The 20212-nt window shown below is 42.7% G+C and overlaps 1 protein-coding gene across 2 annotated transcripts in view; it reads right to left on the bottom strand.

Moving 5' to 3' along the window:
• TBC1D19 (TBC1 domain family member 19) overlaps window positions 1-20212 on the bottom strand; it is a 1159927-nt gene that overhangs the window by 233604 nt on the left and 906111 nt on the right. For both annotated transcript variants that reach the window (XM_078678973.1, XM_078678974.1), the window contains exon 15: window positions 12006-12050. In XM_078678973.1, the coding sequence (XP_078535099.1) occupies window positions 12006-12050 (45 nt within the window). The remainder of the gene's footprint in view (window positions 1-12005; window positions 12051-20212) is intronic.

Here is a 20212-nt window from a genome sequence, read left to right on the forward strand (position 1 = left end):
TTTCTCTGGGTCTGCTGGAAGAGTCGTGACCTGTAACTACGTCGTGGTGCACCTTTCCTCTATGCTCCTTCTCTCTATTTTCTCTTCTTTTTTCCTATCTCTCTCTTTCCTCAGTGACCTTCATCTCAATAAGGTCTGATAGTATTAGATGCGGCTGACAGATAATGTCTGGTCTTATAATATTTGCCAAGTTACCCACAATGTTACCACTTGAATGTCATTATCTTTTTACTATACTCATTTCTGTTCAAAGTACTTTCACTTGTTCATGGAATGTATCCGCATCGCATTGTTTGTACTGTAATATCCAATAAAACGCTTTGAAATAAAAAAAAAGTAAGAGTGATACATTTAAATGTTTTTAGAGTTACAGAGATGGAAGAGAGGAGTGGATTGGTGTGGGATGCAGGAGGATCCCTATTTGAAGGCTGGGGATGCCCTGTTTTATTCGGTAAAGTGTGGGGTAAATGGTTTAATCTGCTATCACTGTGATGATCTGTCTTTTATTCTATATACATCTGTATTTACTATCTGGAATGCCATGCCCAGCCCTGATGGACCGCCCTTGTCTTGTCAACTGTATACGGTGTCATGTTTCTCTCAATGATAAGTGATCTACTGCCAATGAATTTTTGTGTTATTAAAAATCCAATAAAGTTGATTATCAAAAAAAATAATGTTTTTAGACACAAAGCCCTGGACACAGATGGGGGTCCATCACCTACGCCTTACTGAATTGTTTGACATTAAAGAGGTAGTAAACCCTGCAAACATCAAAGTACCCTGTGAAAGAAACCTTTAACAATTTGAATTACACCAGAATAATTTGAAGGCCTGCAATCTAAGGCTCCTGAAACTTGATGCTTTAAGCATATTTGCCACTGCTTTTCTGGAGTCTCTGCCTGACTACATTACAGTGATACTGCTGTTGTGTGGATATTCATCACTGCCAAGGGTTCCCATGGAAAATGTTTTACTTTAAATCAGTCCCAACCTTTCAGCAGACATAACATTGTAATCTGGTATGTGAAACGTTGCTGTTAACATTGTAACTATGGGCTTAAAAACCAGTAATGTACAGTTGGGTAAAAAGCCAGGATTACCTGAAGGTATCACACTTAACAATGGGACACATTGCAGCTATTCATTTAGTTAGTATGTGGAAAGTCTTGGGTCATATTTTCACCACAATCACCAATATTCCATGTGTAAAATGTCACTACTTTTCACAGATACCTGTCACTGTGCTTTGCACTGAATGTTTAAAGCCGGGGGTGTTTGGCAGTTGAATGACTTGGTAAAAAAGGGGACTCATGTCTCAAAGGGTTTTACCCAAATTGTGTCTGTAGGCAAATGTAATGATACATATTTGCCTAGACTGCTATGAGCCAACCATTACACCAATCAGTGAACGAATTAAGCACTGTCAAAATATCAAATATGGTTTTAATATTTCCAGACTCTCTACAGTGTATACAATAATTATATCAGACCTAAAACCGGTTTCTAAACCCTGCCTTTTAATACAAGAACACAGAACTGGAGGAAACAAAAGGAAGACAAATCAATATGTTAGCGAACTCCCTGAATAACAAAACTCAAGCAGAATATTCTTAGACCAACCAGTCTTTCTTGCTGCTAACTTGTATAACAACGTTGCATTGTGCTACCTCCTAAAGGAAGAAATTATAATTATTTATTTTCATTAACTTTCCTTTCCTAGAATGGCATTTTAGTTTGCAGTTGTGCAGGTGTTTATCTGTGTTTAAATGTTTACAGTGATGAGGGCTGTTTCCCTTTCAGTCGGGTTTTATCAGTTATGATAGGTTTAAACCTAAAACAGGATTGCATAGTTGAAGCACATCTTAAACAAAACCAGTTTTGTTACAATGATATTCGGGAGACCTAGCTATTAAGTGGATTAAGTGCTATCCAATGGTTGGATGGTGCTGACAAGCACCAAATCTACAGTTATGAACAGCGATAATGAATCTAAAATCTGTTGCAAACAGAACGTTGAATAAAATATGAAAACCTTGAGTTTATTCATTTTCAAGCCAAACTGAATATAGACATCCATCTTAAGTATTTATCAAGAACAACGGCACGGTAAAGTAAAAATCCTGTTATATTTTTGTAACTGCTTAAATACAACTATAAAAAAGTGTTTTCTTCAAGACAGACACCATTTTTAGTTTCCATTTGCATTACATGCTGTATGTTGAGGGCTGTTTACATGGTTACATATATTATTTTTAGATGAATTATTTTGCGACAGAATAATCTAGGAAAATAAACATAAAATTACAATAAAACTGAAAAAAATAAAATTGGGAAAATGTACATATTAGGCAACTGAGTAAGGATAATTATCTCTCAGTAACTTATAAGGCAGTAGGGTAAAAGGAGAGCAAGGTAAAAGGAGGTTATGGTTAAACGGCAATGATATAAGTAGAAAAGGAATAATATGGAAAAATAGGACTGTGACATTAATCTCCCTGAGATTTTTTTAAACAATTTTTATTGATCTATGTAACATACTCTGCAGCAATCTGTGACATGCATTGACAACATAACAGTGCCACAACTATTCTCAATTCCTTCATGTTACCCAGTGTGTTTTAAAAAAAAAGATGGGGAAGAACATACTTTACACATAAATGGATATATTGACAATTAAACTTCTATGGCGGCAAATATCATACAATTCAAATACAATACAAAATTTAACATAGCGACTGTAAAAAGGACATGATGACCTCCAATGCTATTTGTTTAAATAGCATTAGAGGTCATCATTTACCATTAACTCTTTATTCCAGTAGTTATGTTAAATTTTATATTGTATTTGAGTTGTATGATTTTTATTTGACAGCTGGGTATTTGACAGCTGGGTTCTACACGCAAAAATGCCATTATACTATACTCTGTTGTTGCTGCATAGTGGGAGGCATCAGTGATCCAGCCTCATACTAGTCGGAGTAGTTGAAGCTTTGCAACTTAATCAGAGACCTTATTCATAGTTGTCTTTGCAGGTGCATTATCTGACCGGTCCCATCCAGGGACAGCCATGACACTATGATAGCATCACAGGTTTGCATTATGTCATGTTGGTTCAAACCCCTATTAAAGTTACGTTTTATGGTAGTACCTTCACATTCAGTCCATTTACTGAGTTCCTTCTCCCATTTCCATATGACCCTCAGGGCTTTTCCAACGCATAAAGATCTAGTGCCAGTCAGAATGAGCGTCAGAGCTATAAATGTACTTGACATGCCGGTAGCCTTGGAACTAGGGAATCGGCCCAGTAAACACACCACAGGGGTTTTCGTAATATCTGGAGAGGAGTTATCACTGTATCCCAATAAGCACTAACCAGGGGACGGTACCAGACAATATGATAAAAATCAGATCCATCCTCCCAACACGTAGGACGCCCTGCATGTGCATCAGGAAAGTTATACTTGATTCTATTGGGGTCCACAGACCCTGTGTTAGATTAATCACCTGACGTTCATCTTGAACTAGTTAATGGAACAAAGAATAACTTGGAGTCATTTGCTAAAAGCAGCTGGAGGTCGAGTGCTTTCTGCAATGGCTGCTCCTCCAATAATTTGCAATGTGCCCCTCAAAAATATTGTGACCTGCCAGAAGGACAAGAACACTGGCTGTGCTTTGAGGGGGAAGACCTAGGTGTGCAGCAGGAAGCACGTATTCTGTGCAGCACAACAAATGTTGTCACAAGCATAAATGAAAATAACACTCTTCCAACTAATGCCAATATGAACATTAGTGAAAAAGAATGATTTATTTACCTTACATATAGGACTGTAGTAACAAAGAGTATTTAATTACATGACATACAACAAAAAAAGAAAATGTTATACAACAGAAGTATCTTGCATGGAATGTATAAAGAATATCACAGCTTTCAATAAAATGTTGTTAGATTAGTATCAAGTTTTAGGAGGGAGGGGAGTATTAGTTTAAACAGCGATGTTAAAGGTGTTTTTTTAACTGTTTTGCTGTTTGAATGTTTGAAAGGTGTGCTTTAATTGGATTGTTTTTTTAATGTCAAGGGGTAGAAATATCAGCTTTTAGTCACGGCGTCATTGATAGAGTTATTCTGGACAAAGTACGTTTTCTACTTCTATAAATCCAATTGTATAGAATGTCAGGTTCTGAGTCCTCCTTGATATCAGATAAGAATGGAGGAGATTCAAGTAAGTATATTTATAAGTAAAGCTGCATCCTTTATAGTTGAGACTTGCTTTAATTTAAAGTTAAAGGTAGTGCCAGTGGTTACAATTTCTTGTGTATTGCAATGAGCGTCACACATGAGAACAATGTAGCACATGCTAGGACAGCATTTCTAAAGTCCCTTCTATAGATGATGAGAGTCTTAACTGCTGTTTTTAACTGGTGAAGTGAATATTTTCTTTCGAGTGAGAGAGCAATTCCCCAACATGCTCACAAAGCTATGTATGCTATCAGGGTGAGGTTAGAATCCAGGATTAAGCTAAACAATTTGACAGTGTAAAAGACAGAGGGAGAAAGGTCTTCCAATTTCAATGTACTAAAAGCTATTAATCAAAATATGTCCTATGAGGTTGAGGGAAGAAAAGGAACTCTGTTATTTGCTGTCTGACATGTACTTGCGTTTTCTAGTGCCTAGGCCACCTCCTATGAAGATGATGTCTTAACTTCGTCCTTCATCAAAGCGTTCTGCTCAGAGGCTCTTGCACCAAAATGCACCGCTGATAATTTCACCTTCACCCAACGTACCTTTCCAGTAGCTCTCAACACATCCCATATACTCCCAACTACTAAGAAACACTAGATCCTGATCTCTTCAACAACTAACAGCTCACCATGCCTACTCTTCGCAAGCTAGATCATTAAAAAAGTCACAAATTCAAGATCACACCAATGCCAACCATGTCATGCGTGATCACCAATCCAGCTTCGGATCACATTGCTGTATGGAGACAGCACACTTACAGATCATAGATGATTCACTCCTGACCACAAAGAAGACCATATGTGTTTAAGTACACTGAGGCATCAGAGCTAAACGTGAGTTCCTTTATTTGTCCAGTAGCACAGTCTGCAAAAGGGCACTGTCACTTCACAGAAGAATGGCTCCAACTTACCAGTGGAATGTTGGTGGCAATGCTTTTTGAGGGTTTTAATGTAAGGAGAGGCAAGGGAAAGGGGAGACAGAGAGAGAAAGTCCTAAAAAGGCTGAGGGAGACATATTGAAGGCTAAAGAGAATATGAGACTTCTGTTCTACCAAATAATAATTAATCCATTGTGGGGTTATTAGTTGTTCAGGAAGTGAGGCCTGCACAAGTAACAAGTCCACAATTGTCTCTTAACTGGGAACAATGTACTCCATTGTGGCACTTGACTCTCTCAGGGTAGTGAAGCACAGCAGTGTATGGGAGGTGGTGTGGGCTAGTAATCTCCATTTGCTGACACACAACACTCACTAAATGACTGTTTAGTCAGTGCTTTTCCTTTGGAAAAGTTAAAGTACATTTATTACATACACACTACTAAATACTACACATTAATGAACAAGTTACTTACCTTGGATAACACGACTGTCCGGTAGAGACTTTATCTATCTGCAGATTCTTTACCTTAGAATTATCCACAGGCGTCAGACTGGATCTGGAATTTTTATAATGAGCAGTACCCCTGCGTGCCGGTAGGTGGCATCATTTGGCTCCGCGTGGTGTAGTTGGTGCCGTCTGCGCCAGAAGTGACATGCGTGGTGCCTATATAGGCGCCACCCCAGCGTGCTGCTGCCAGTTTCTTTTCACAACTTTCGACGCCAGGAGTGCAGAGCCATGAAGAACACAAACCACTAGTGTGAGAAACTAGGGCCCTGAAAAGGGAACAGTCTTGTACCTAAATTTTGTTTGCATAATGGAGAGGATGGGTTGGGTCAGATAAGACGTCACCGAAGGTAAGTAACTTGTTCATCTGATAAGGAAGTCTAGTCGCTGATTCCCTACCTTAGCATAGATACCCGAGTCCAAAAGACCAATTTGTCGGGAACAAAAGAGATGTATGGAAGAAGAGATGACAGCGCCTGCAGTTCACAGACCATGATGGTGAGGAGCTTAAGAGGGCAGATATGAAGCGGTATTGCTAGATTATCCAGATTACTGTATAATGTGCACTTGTCATTGACACATTCATGGCTGAAGTCCCCTAAAAAGCCAGACATCCTTTGGTTAAAGTAACATGTTCTGAGAACTGGCTGGCAAGTTTGGGTATAACTTGGTAGATGGTATGTAGGCAGACAGAGTTGGATGGGGATACAAGGATAGAACATTTTAAATGTGTCATAGGTTGTGGTGGATACAGGTCTTCATTTAAGAATGTGCTTGCAAATTACTGGTTTGCCACCGCCTAATTAATATTGTCGTCAGAACGCATAATATTATATCCTTGAAAAACCTGCAAATCAACGACAGACCAGGACTAATGCTTGCAGAAGGACTAGACTTTTTTTTATGTAAGTGCATTTGGTACTGATGAGGTTGTTTGTATTGATATGTTTGTAGTGAGAACCTCTGAGGCAAAGATAACAGTGCTGGAGTACCAGCAGGTAGGAATAGAGAAGTGGTCAGATGTGGGCACATTGTCAAGATTAACTTGCGAGTGTCATAGGTATGTAATGAGTTAAAGGTGAGGTACACAGAGTTGAATAACTAAAATTATTAAGAATAAATTGTCTTGGTATGTAAATGTGTTAATACATAAAGCAGCGGCAAACCATCTGAACAAATCACTGGAGATAATGCTGCTGCCAATTCTGACTTCAGAGCAATAAAGAGTTGATTGACTGTGGTAAAGAACTGATTGAGGTGAAGATTAAAGTAAATGCAGAAGGAAACCTGACTGGGGGAGAAAAGTGTATGGCAGATTGTAGGGAAGTAGAAGTGGGGGTAGGTTTAGGTGGATTAGTGGAGTAGATGAGGCAAAAACAGTAAGTAGAAATATTACAAGACAAAGGAGATGCAAATGAAGATGAGTTAGGCAGAGGGTAAGATAGAAAAAGATAGAAGGAGCAGAATATGAGATTAATTGAAGAAGAAATGGAGCATGTAGGAGCAAGAGTAGATGTAGCAGTAGGCATGACAAAGTGTAAGTACAAGTAAAAGTAGAGGTTACTTAGGTGTATAAAGGAGTAAGAGCAGAAATACATAGGAGGAAATATCGGAGTAAAAACAGGAGTCATTGCATCAGTATTTAGAATTACGAACAGAAGAAAGTAGAAGTAAGCACAGAAGAGTAGAGGCAATGGGAGTAGGAGTAGGGATAACTACGGGACATATGGGAGGAAAAGTATGAGTCATGGTATCAGTATTTTGAATTAGGAGAAGTAAAAAGAAGAAGTAAGCATAGAAGAGTACAGGCGAGTTGGAGTTAGTGTAGAAGAGTAATTGTAAGTAGAAGTAACAGCAGGAGTGAATAGGAATAACAGTAGGAGGAAAGTAATTGTAATTGCAAATTGTATTCCTATGTAAATGTAGCCGTACTTGTAAAGCGCACTGATACTCCTGAGTGTCCTGGCGCTGTACTCATACCGCTAGGGAACCCTTCCTGGTTTTTCCCCGTGAAATGCCCACTCCTGGGCATCCCCAGGGTGCAACCAGGCATCCCTAGCACTGTAGGGGGCCGTTGTGGAGACTAAGCAAGCTATTGCCCAGAGTTGCAGCGTGGGACCCATGCTTAGAGTAGGCACCGAGGCGAGAAATCAGGTCCGAGGAATTATGAGCCCAAGATCCGCCGAGGCCAGCCAAGGCAGGAATTGAACCCTGGTCCCGAGCCAGACCTCTGCATCAGGGTCTGCCGCTCTAACCATTGAGCCACACTTCTCCACAATATGGTGCTTACTACTTCTGGCACGTCGCAAAAAAATCACTTTGGGACAAGAACCATGCTAATTCAGAACCCAAGATGAGAGTTCAATTGGTTGTAGTTTAATAATATGTAGGGTTTTTTCCTTATGGATTAGTTATGTTACGTTTGTGGTCTCGAGTTCTTGTGTGTTTAGTATTGTTTTAAGTAGGAGGAGAATGATAGTAATGGATTAGAAAAGGGGGAGTAGTGAGTTGTTACTGGAAGTAGTGGGGCTTTACTTTTTTCCCGGTCCCCAAGCTCCTTGGAAAGAGCAGTAAAGTGGCTGGGAAAAATGTGTCAACTCCAGGGCAGGAGAGGAGGTTGAGGACAAGTACTACAAACAACTAACCCGCTATCTGGACAAGTTGATAGCCCGGAAGAGACCAGAGAACGAAACATTTTCAGCAGAAATCATCCCTTTGGGAACCAATGCAGGTGAGTAAACGTGCTCACCATGCCACTGGTGTCAAGCTAGCTTGGTTGATGAGGGGTGATACCCTGAAACCGGTCCAAGGATGCTTGTTTCCGGTCCAGGGAAGACCTGGCCTGGCAGTTCGGGCAGGACTGTTCCCATGAGGAGCAGGGTCAAGACTAATTTGTATAGGGCTGGGTCTAAACTAGGGTGGCGCAATGAACAAAAGAACGATGGATTTAGGCCCAGGTCTCTGTACTGGGGGTGAATGTTTCACATTGTTTCAGTATTCCGTCAATCAGTCATTCTTTAGGCTTAACTTAGAGGCAATGTGTCAAGTATTTGTGCAGCACACAAACAGTAATATTATTCATTGATATTGCTGTGGGCATGACTTTATTATCAATAGCCCCCTTTTCTCAAACACATCATAATGCCCAAACGCAAAGATCAGCATCCGCTGAGATTTCCCAGGTTACAAGTGCTGTTTTCTGTCATTATATCAGCAGAGAGGCAGTAAAGCTAACATTATTGAAAAGCCATGCTAAAATATCTCAATTTAATACATCAAATGATCATCCCACTTCAGAATTTGCTTTGACTCTCGGCTAGAGAGTGTGCAAAAGCACACACAATGCTGACAAAAAGTCAAACCTCTTAAATTATTGGCAACAAATAGAGTGGAAAAAAGTCTCCAGCACGTATCCATTGCCACTGACATCACTGCTTTATAACCCAGGTTTCCCTCTTGGCCTAAAGCACCCGGGATTTCGTAGAAGGGATGAAAAAAGATCACCACTACTGAGTGATTTCTTCGAAGTTGGAGTCTTTCTCTCTAAGGAAGCAACCAAAGACAACCTAGGCCTGGGTCAGAGAGATGACTGTTGGTTATCTCAGGTGATTCACTGGGTTAATAGACGAGGTGCGCAAGCTAAGGTAAATAGAAATATATCACATATAGAAGCCCTATTTCACAACTCAACAACCTAAAGGCATTGTATGGTTCTCCAGCTACATCTTAGAGTTTAAACCACGATCTACACATAAGCATACTCTAAGGTGAGAAAGAGATTAGCACATGGTCTGCAATCTGATCCGGAAGAGAGTATCTCAACCATCCAGAAGCACACGACATAAGGTAAATGCGTACAAACTCTTGACCAGATGGTACCTTTCCTCCACGCAGCTAAAGGCAATGTTTGGAAGTTCTAACACACAATAGAAGGGATGCAGGGGAAGCAGTATAAGTGGTGGTCTTATGTCCATATCCCAAAATTCTGGCGTGAAATTCTATCTAACATTAGGTCCATAACAGATATCACAATACCGCTCCAACCACTAATGCTGCTACTGGGGGGAATGTTGAAAATAACATAACGCCCAAGTGGAAAAATGTATCTCACATGAGTAGAAGTAGAAACGGAGTAAATGTAAGAGTAAGGAGTACGAATAAGTGTATATGTAGAAGTACGAATTCAAAAGAAAGCATAGGTGTATGGATATTATTAATGATAGAGGTAAGAGTGGGGGAAGGTTAGGAGTAAGCAGAGGGGTGGGAGGAGGAGTGGGGATAGGGCTAGTAGTCAGTGTAGAAGTATGAGTACTATGTATGAGTATGGATAAGGGCAAAATGGGCAGCTGTAGGGTGGTGAGCATGCTAAAGGGATGCATCTCTACTGCAGTGAACACACATTTTACCATCCCTGCATTACAACAGACGCATTGTTTAGGTTGACTAATACACCTAACAGCCAACAGTATGATAATAAAGAGAATATACTCCTGTAAACTGATTCACGGTGTGAGTGACACTTTCATCGAAAAATGGCTGTTGAGGACTGGGGCACACAACTAATGGCAACTGATGACTGATCTGATTGGCCGCTCTGGGTATTATTCTGTTCATCAGGAGCTCTGGCAGAGGGTTGAAGCTGTCTCTAAATGAATGTGATTCATTGTGAAATAAGCACCGGCAAATCCAATTAGTTTAGGCCAATGTTGTTGTTGATAACACAGACACAAGGTCTCTCACACATATGCCAGACACACACACAAATTCAAACTACACTGTCAATGTTCCAGGGCACCAACGCACATTATAATATTGTGTCGTTGATGGTAATTATGATAGTGGTAGTGACATTGGTGATGGATACTGGTGCTGATGTTGGTAATAGTGGCGGTGCTCAAGGCACTGACAATGGTGGTGGTAATGGAGGTGGTAATAATAGTCAAGGTACTGGTGATACCTGTAGTGTGGGTATTGGTGGCAACGGTGGGCTCTGTAATGCGGTAATGGTATTGGGGTGCTGATAATGGTAGTGGTGCTAATGCCAATGTGGTAACGGTGGTGGTATTAGTGATGCTGGTTATGGCTCAGGTGGTACTGGTAGTCATGGTATTGGTGGTGCTAATGGTGCTAGAAATAATGGTCGCTGTGATGGCGATGTGGTGATAAAAGTAGTGGTGGTAGTAATGAAGCTGGTGATTCGCCCGCCTGCACCATGCAGGCGGCTAGAACAGGAACAAGGCGCAGGGGATCTCTGAAGACGATGCCAGTGCAACACAGAAGCCAGGGCTGCTGTATATAAAACGTAGGGCCCGACAAACACCCAAGGGAGGCTCCGGGGACTCACCCTTGAAAATAATCGAGTGTCCAACAAGCATGAGGGGGAAAGCTGCGAGCACAGGGAGCGGTTAGAGCAGCAGCTCAAAGACTGATGAACACTCCCTTGTGGTTAGTGACTATCCCTTGCGGATGTGGAAGCAAACATATCAGGCGAAATGCCTCACATAGGCTCGCAAGCCAAACACTGAATGGCTGTCCTTTGGGCTACTACAACATATAACTACCCTGCCTACGAGTCGACCGCTGTGGAGGGCTGATGCAGTCTCCCCCATTGCCCCGAATCGAAGATTGCCAGTAAATGTGCTCGGCACTGCCACTGCGCCTAAAACGTGTCATTGATAAAGCTGTGTCTCCCACTGATATACCACTCTGCCTGACCGACCTGGGTTCAGGCCCTTCGTTGCCACCGTGGGTGAGGAATAATCTCCAATGCAGCAATGCCCGAAGTAGTCAGACAAAAAATCCCTTTGTATGTGGTATTACTCAGAACTCACTGTATTCATTTTTGAGATTCCACAGGCTGGAGAACAAACTAAAGCTGTCTCCAAGAATGTACTAAACTCACACGAGGTTAATGGATCGAAACCTGGAGGATAATTCTAGAACCAACACCTGCCAAACCACTGATGTAGAATATGTTCTACTTGTCGGGCCATGCCCCCAGTAAACGCATACTGGCAATACTTTTTGCAAATATAGATAAGAACAACAAATTATTCGAAAGGCCTGTGTAACAAAAAAAGGGAAAGCAGAAAACTATGTCCAATGAGGAATCAGAGAAAAACAAATAGGTTGACTAGAAGAAATAACTATTCCATTTACCTCCCTTCGTGATATAGAGAGACTATGGACTGTCAGCACCCAGAAGATACCGAAGGGACATACACAGCGCTTCACAAAACCTCGAAATAAATTCATGGGCAACCTCTTCAATCTCATTCTGTCTTCAATTAGAATTAACAAAACACACATCTAATACATTGCATTTCATGCACTTTTATTCTGTGCCACTAGAGGAGGTCATAATACTGCAGAACACTTACCATTAGGTGGATAAACAACAGCATATTCTTCCAAGCCAAGCTTTCCTGAAATTGAAAATGACAATTTTACACCATCACAGGGAGTGGTATTATTATTATCTAAGATTGCAACTGAAGTCACTTTCAAAGTTCTGAGTAAGTACAGAATTAGGGCATTTATTTGGCTGTCTCGGGTATTTGCTGTTAGGTAAAATGGTCAGCACTGAGAAGTCGCAAGCATTACAAAAAATAATTAAATTTTTAAAATAAAAGCAATTGAAAACCATGGCAGTTAGACATAGCATAACGCAAATACCTCGCGAACCCTCTAGCTAAGGTGCGCTACGATTACAAAGCTCGATCCCTTCTCCAACCTTGACATCAAAGCTAGCACTTAGGCACTTCATCACATAATGTACATGAACGTCTGACTATCTGCTAAATTAGGGAGATGAGCTCTGTGAACTGTGAATCCACAGACACTTTTAGATAATTATTGAAATCTGAGGGCAATCTGTGAGAATGTATTTGTATGTCTGCAACGTCAGTCGTGGTGAACGTGAGCCCTGGGTTATTAAGGAATGCAGCCTCAAGGAATCGGGGGATGCCTCCTGTTTTCCCGATATATTAGCCCGCTGTGTTGCTAAGCACTCGATAATAACCTAGGTATCCTCATTTAAAAACGGGCATAGTGAGGGGGCTGTGTGGGAACATGGGGACGGTGAAGGGGGGTGACGGCGGAGAGGGAAGGGGCAAGTGTTTTTTTTTAACTCCATCATAATGTCAGGAGCCCCGCTCTTTTTCTTTGCAGAATCTTTCTAGAATCAAACCGTACTACTACTGGGGCACTGAAGGCTTGCGTCCTGACGATGTTAGTAGCTTATGGGGGGAGGTAGTCCCCGAGCACTGCAGTCAACTACATTATTCTGTCCTTTTTCCAAAATTTTACTATATTTTCCCATCATTGTACGTCAACTATCAGAAGCACTCCAACAAGGCCCTTGTTTTTGACTTCCAGCAGAGGTTTAAGACCTGCTGCATTTGGGGTATGCGGAGTACCCAGAGTGTCACCATCACTGTCGTGAGTCAGGTCCTGACATCCCACCCAAGCCGTGGGATGACAACTGGTTAAGCGTAGAAGTATCGGTGTAGATGGGAGGCAAGGTTTTACTGCAAACACGGGAGGCACCTCATTGGACACCTCAGTTCCCCTGTGTGTGTGTGTGTGTGTGTGAACGCTTGGTGTTCCAGGCAGCAGGGTAGAGATCGTGAGAGACTGCAGATTCCCAAACTTGATAGTTCCTGCTCTTTTCTGGCTTGAAGATCCTGGCTCCAGGGGGGTAGTACTACACTGTCACTAAGACATCTGTTGCATACACACTGTCAGAAGCACCCACTTAAAGACACTGTGGAACAAAGTTCAGCTTCTCCAGCCTTTAGCATGTATTTGTACATGTTTGTTTGTGATATTTGTATAGCATGAACTGAGACAAAAGGCAGCGGAGCGCTGTACATGTTCAAAGGAAGGCTGTTGGACTTGGCCCTTTTTGCAGTATCATCCCTGAACCTTTTGCCATCCTCCTAGTCTTTTTTCTGACCTGGTGTTGGTGGTTTTAGGACTCTGGGCACTTTAGCACTGCTGTCCAGAGTAAAGTGCGTGTGCTCTCTGTGGTAAACATGGTAAGATTGGTCTACACCTGTTTGGCATATTTAATTTACCATTCCCTTGTAAAGTGGTATCTCAAATACCCAGGGCCAGTAAATTAAATGCTACTGGTGGGCTTGCAGCGCTGATTGCGCCACCCAAAGTAGCCTTTCAAACCTGTCTCAGGTCTCTGCCATTGCAGGGCCTGTGTGCACTCTACTGCAGCTGTGACGCGGCACATAAAGTAGGTGCCACGTCTGTGATCCCCATTTTCTACATATCAGTCAACTCTAATGTAGGCCCTAGCTAGCCCTATGGGCAGCGTGCATTGTAGGTAAAAGGTAGGACATTTACCTTAATTGTGTGACATGTCCTGGTAGTGACAAACAGCCATTTTGGTTTCTCACTGCTGTGAGGCTGTCCTCTCATAGGAATGCATTAGGGATTCCCTGATAAGTGTTTCAGTGGTAATTTCTAATATGAGAGGAGCAGCGTGGTCAAGTGTGGTATGTTTGGAATAGTAATAATAAATGCTGCGCAATGGTGTGCACACATTTATTATCACTATTTTAGAAATGCCACTTTTAGAAATTGGCATTTCTGTGTGCTATGTGTCTTTCTGCCTGCCTGACGTGTATTGCATGTCTGGTTCAGGAGTGACAGGGACTGGGGAAGTGCGTGGCTCCAGAGGGGCTGGGTGAGTCAGCGTTAGGCTGAATAAACAGATCTGTATTTGGAGTAGTGGGTGGAGTAGCCCCTGACCCTAAATAGGTATGTATCTGCCTTGTTCAATGCAGGCTCTGCCCCCCTGTGGTGTGTCTGGGGCCAGGACCTACTCTGACAATGAGGGTGTTTGTGCCCTGTAAACTAAGTTTGGAGTGCCCCCCAGAACTGGTTTGGATCGGGCCTAGGCCAGTGCCAGGGGAAGAGAACAAAGACATATGAGGTATAAGTACTGGGGTTGTGACCCCATGATATGTGCATACTTGTGCCTGTTTTGGAGCAAAAGGACTGGTGGGCATCAGGAGGAACCACTGTGGGACCCAGCTGCTATCTCCTGCTATCTCCTGGAAGTTGCTACGTGCTGGCCTACCTGTGCCCAGCTTTGCCCTAGGGAAGTTGGGACATAGCACCTAATGAGCGTTACATCATTATTGCCTGGGCCCAAAGAGTGGTGCCAACAACAGGAGGAGTGCTTGTTCCCCGCAGCGTGGGCCGCGCTTACCTCCCTAAAGTGACAGAAGCCCCAGAGGGGGGCCCACACTGCCCTGGGGCGTGAGAAGTGGCCCAAGGGTCCTGGTGCTTGACAGTGCTTTGCAGCAGAGTGTTCCGAGGAATCCTGGGTAAGTATGTGCTGAGAGCCATCAGAAGTGGTGATCATGTCAGCCGGATACACAAGGGGCCCATTGTGATGGTTTTAGTTTTGGTTCAGCTGTTTTTGTAGTGTGGCTGGACAGAGGAGGACCCAGTGGAGTTCTATCAGGATGGGTGTGATGTTTGCATTTTTTTTCTTAAAGCTCTTGAAGAGGTTGCCGTAGAGCAGGGGTCTCCAACCTTTTCTGTAATAAGAGCTACTTATGTTCAATTAATATCATCCAGAGTGAATGTTATTACTATTTTAATAGTGAGCAAGTTTACATTAGCGACCACCCTATGCAAGACAACTAGCAGTGATCATCTTGGTGCCACAGACTGGCTTGCCACCGTAATGTAACAAAAAAGGCTTTGTCAATTTGTACTGCCTCTACATGGGTAATACATAACAGCCATAGGTGTGATACACCTAGTACCAAAGTAATAATATGCATCATAAGTCTTCTTGATGCTGCATGATATATCACTCAACTATCAGCTTTACATTTATTTCATAAAGTTTATAATTTTTCTCAAGTCATCAGCTTATGACTTCTAAAAATATACACATTTGGATTTTGAATACACTCTTTTCAATTGTATTATATATACGTTAATTCAACCTAGCAAAAGCTTCTAATTTAATACTCCTGTAGGTAGCTGGAGAGCTACCAGTAGCTCACGAGCGACTCATTGGAGAAGCCTGCTGTAGAGTGGAGGATGACAGTATGCAAGAGCCAAGACTTGCCAAAATAAGGAACAGTTCTTTGAGCGACACTGTCTGTTAGAGTAGCACAGTTAGAGATCTGATGGCTTTATCCATGGTCGATCTAGAGTTTGACATTAGTCCTATTTTGTCTTTTGCTTCTCTTCTTTGCAAGCACATGCAAAAAAGGTTACCTGAAGATGCATAGAAGAAATGGACAAGCTTTGAAATCTAGGCAATAGTCACTTAATCACACTTTGACTTTGGGACTAAGAATAAATAAAGATTTGTCGAAAACTAATAGAAGGTCTTAGTCCTGGGTGATTGTGAAACACAACATTGTTCAACAATACGCAGAATATAATATGTAGTGGCAGAACATATAAAAGCTAGGTTGGTTACTGCCTTTCAAAACATTGTGAATTTCACACTTGGGAATGCTGCTCAGTATAAAGGGCTATCTCAGCTTGTTGATGCATGCTTAACTCTTCATGCCGAACATTTACAAAGGTGTAGCCCATATCAGACTGCTGGGGTTGGGGCCTACAATTATGGAAATAAATAGCAATACTCCAGTAGGTCACAAATACATACTCCTTTAAACAAAAAAAGCACACAAACTTTTTTCTAGTACTTATGTACTTAATCTTCACTCATGATTTTCATCAATATTGATTGCAACATGATCCTTGTTTGTTTGTCTTCCTTTTCTTATGAGGTGACTATTCACGACTTTGTTTTGTGCATACCCTATGAAGACAATATCAAAAAAACTACACATATACCATTTAACATTTATATTGCATTTAAAAGAAAAGAGAGTGAGCCCTTGATTGCTCCAAAAGTCAATTAATTGTGTGCTAATCAGTTTGTCCTCTCTTCTAGACAAACTGTTAGAAATGGTGTCTCTCTCTTGGCAGATGTATGCATCCTGTCCAAGTAGGGACCACCATCCTTGTCAGGGTACGCCAGATACACACCCTCAATTAACCTGTAAACACCCTCTGGTAGCTTGGCACAGAACAGTCAGGCTAAAGAATTTGTGCACACAACACATAGTAACATAGTGAAAATACACCAAAAAGACTCCACACCAGTATAGAAAACTAGATATACATTTTATAAATAAAACAAGCCAAAAATGAAAAAGATCTAATTAGTGGAAGTCAAGAAATGAATTTTTAAAGATTAAATGCAAAAATAGCACTTAGAAACAAATAGCGCTCAAAGAGTTAAATTGGCTGTGCTGGACTGGGACAAAGTGAAGAGTTCAGGCTATCCATGATGGAGCGTGAGCCTGGTACAGGACCCACGCAGGGCCCGCTAATCAAAAGTACCAAAATCCTTGTCGGAGCACAAGAAGCATCAATGATCTTCACGCAGTTGGGGTGTTGCGCAGGATTTTTCCATTAAGCTGCAGCAATGTGTCGGTTTTATTGAGCGAAGCGCCAATTCCGATTGCGGCAGTTCTGAATGCGATGCGCCGGGTTAACCCACGCTGGAGGGTGATGCATCTATCCTCTTCACACAGTGGCAGCGATGCGTTGGTTCCAAAGCGGTGGCCCCGGAGGCTGTGCGGCGGTTCTGAATGGACTGATCTAGTCCCTGCAACAGCAGTGATGCGTTGATCTCAATCTCGAAGCAGGAGATGCGTCAGTTCTGATCAGTGCACAAGCGTTGCTGCATATGTTCTGGTTTCTTCAACTGTGGAAATGTAAATTTTGCCATGTTCTGTGTCCCTACGCCTCATCCATCATATGTTATGTGTGCATGACCAATATGCATATGTTATTCCCCATGTCCGATTAATGACGCAATTCCAGTTGTGTCCACCTTTAGTATGTTAGTTTCCAGTCCTCGTGAATACTACGAATATCAGGCCTATGTAAAGCTACGTTGCCACGTTTCCCAGTGTGCACGTTATTCCATAATAAAGTCCCCGTTTCCAGGCCTCAAAAGGGCCCGGACATCAGATTCAGCTCCTGTCTCCTGAAAGCCTCGCTGAGGAGCGATACAGCCCCCACCTGTATCCTCGACCCTTCACTTACTTCCTGCCTCGCAGTGCCCGGTGCAGCTTGGCTCTGCCTCTGAGTCTGCCAAAAGTATGTTATAGTTCCAGTTATCAGTTCAGTCCTCCTTCTTTGCATTCCTAAGCTACTGAACTGCATCAATAGTTTCCGTCATTGTCTAGCCTATTCGGCTCCACGTTAGAGAAATACTGCATTTACTGGTCATTTAATATTCTTCATCATGCACTACATGTAGAATAATGCATGGTCCAGTCTTAGAGTCAAGTTAGCTTTCCCCCTCATGACTTCTAGTTTATATCAACATGTTCCCTAAACATCAGATACCAGATAGGGTTTAGGTACATGTCGCTCCGACCCTCCAGACTCTAGTCTCTGCTCCTAGCACAGAGTTCGTAGCCCCCAGCTTCTCCTAGTAATACGTCATTGCCAGTTTTCGCGCACCATTAGGTTAGAGGTCCCGGCTCCTTAGGTAGCCCCCTCCTATGTTTCCGCCCATTTCATGACATATTCTGTTACGTTTGCATCACATGTCTATGTATACTCCCAGTTACACCTCTTTTTACTGTTATCTTTCGCGACTGCTACGCGTCACGCCTTCTACTCCACCCACTGCTACGCCTACTGCAATGTAATGCTATGTGTTCGCGCTATGTATATATGCCTGTGTTTTGTTATTGAATGTTAGCGCGCTCATCCCAGACCAAGCCCCAGCAGCTGCTGGGCCTCTTTTCCCCTGCTGGGCCCCAGTTGTCCTGCTGGGCCCTGTTACCTCTGTTCCTATGCAGGTTGTCCTGATCCTGTCCTTATGCTGTAATAAACCTGCAGAAACTCCTACTACCTCGAATCTTGACTCTTATTTATTGAGCTATCTGTTATGCTATATGCCTAGTCAAAAATAGGGTATTATTTATTTATTTACCACATAATGGCGCCCGAACAGGGACTTGCCCTTTCCCCACGCGTCGGTGAAGCCACGCCGACCCCCTGACCCTCTGCAGTCGTGACGGAACCATACCGTGCACTGGCAGATATTTCTGCTCCAAGTATCCCTCAGGCCCACGGAGGAGACGGAGGAGGCGGTCCAGCATCCAAACGAGACGGTGGAGGAACGCGGCGAGTCCCGACCAGAGCCCAAGCCGAGAGTCCAAGGTCCGAGGTATCCGGAGGCCCACCCGTAACTGAAGTCCGAAGTTCGTCGTCGTAGAAATCCAGTCCAGTCCGAGGCCTTCCGTTCCGTGCTGCCCGGTGAGTACCATTGCTGGGGTAGTATCTAGACAGGACCAATCTAAATTGACTCCTGGTCCGTGGGTTGGTGGTGCCCAGACTCACAAACGAAGTGTTCACCTAGGTGGATACGGGTCTTGATGCGTCCCTCTATGGGACCGGTATGTTCCGTACTGTTACAGCAGTGCATCCAGTAATTCTAGTCTGTTCCGTTCTCGAGAAATTCTGTTCTGTTTCCGTTCTCAGTATTTCAGGTAATATTCTGCTCGAACTGTTATTTATAATGTTCTTTATGTATTTTAATGTTGTGGTATGAGTGTGATGTGATTTCGTGTTTTTATTGTGTATTGTATTGTGTCCAGATTACAGTCCAGTCATGCCTATATTTTCCAAGTTACGTCAGTTAAAAACTAGAAAGGGTCTGCTGGAAGCAGCAGTTCCTGTCCCGCCTAGGGACAGTCCAGGTCACTTTATGTATCAGAAACATGGCATAAGCGCCATATTATATCTAGATTTATGGGTAGAGTATACCAAACAGTTAGAAGAAAAGTATAGATGGCCCGTATCGGGTACATGGGATGCCGAATGTATCATGCGAGTAGAAGAAGCTTTATGGAAAAAGAAAGCCAGACAGTCACAGAAAGATGCCATCGAGTTATGGCGTAAAGAAGCTCATAAAAGAACGGAAAAGGAAGTCAGAAAGTCAGAGTTAAGTAGAGAATCCCAAGAACGAGCCCAAGAAAGAGAATTAATCGAGATAGGTGAACAAGTCAAAGTCGAACAGTTAGACAGACAGAGGCATGCCCTCATTAAGGGTATGTATCCTCTTCTTGCCGAGGGCTTGCCAAAAGCGACCCCAGAGGCATCCAGTAATTTCCCGCCACCATTAGTTCCGACCAAGCTACGTCACAAACAGACCGCAGCTGATATTTTTATTTCGTCCTACTTGGACGACACAGTCCCAGAATATGCAAATCCTGTTCGCGCTCCGCCAGTCCCTGTAAATCAGGCACTTCCCGCTCTTCCAGACACCGGAGTACCTGTTACGGTACCCCCGGTCCAGCCTACAGTTCCATTTCCCACTCTGCCAGGACGTAGAGCCTCAGTAGACGACTCCAGTCTAGGGGCCGCAGGAGGAGCTACTCCTCAAACCCCACCGCCACACAAACGTTTATCAGCACTCGAATTACATGCTCAAGCATCACAGCGTACTCCTAAAAGTAATAAGTCCGTCACAGAAATCAGACAAGCCCTTGGCGAATGTGTTTAT

This window comes from Lissotriton helveticus, chromosome 2_2 (assembly GCF_964261635.1).
Source record: "Lissotriton helveticus chromosome 2_2, aLisHel1.1, whole genome shotgun sequence".
In the NCBI taxonomy this organism is placed as follows: Eukaryota; Metazoa; Chordata; class Amphibia; order Caudata; family Salamandridae; genus Lissotriton; species Lissotriton helveticus.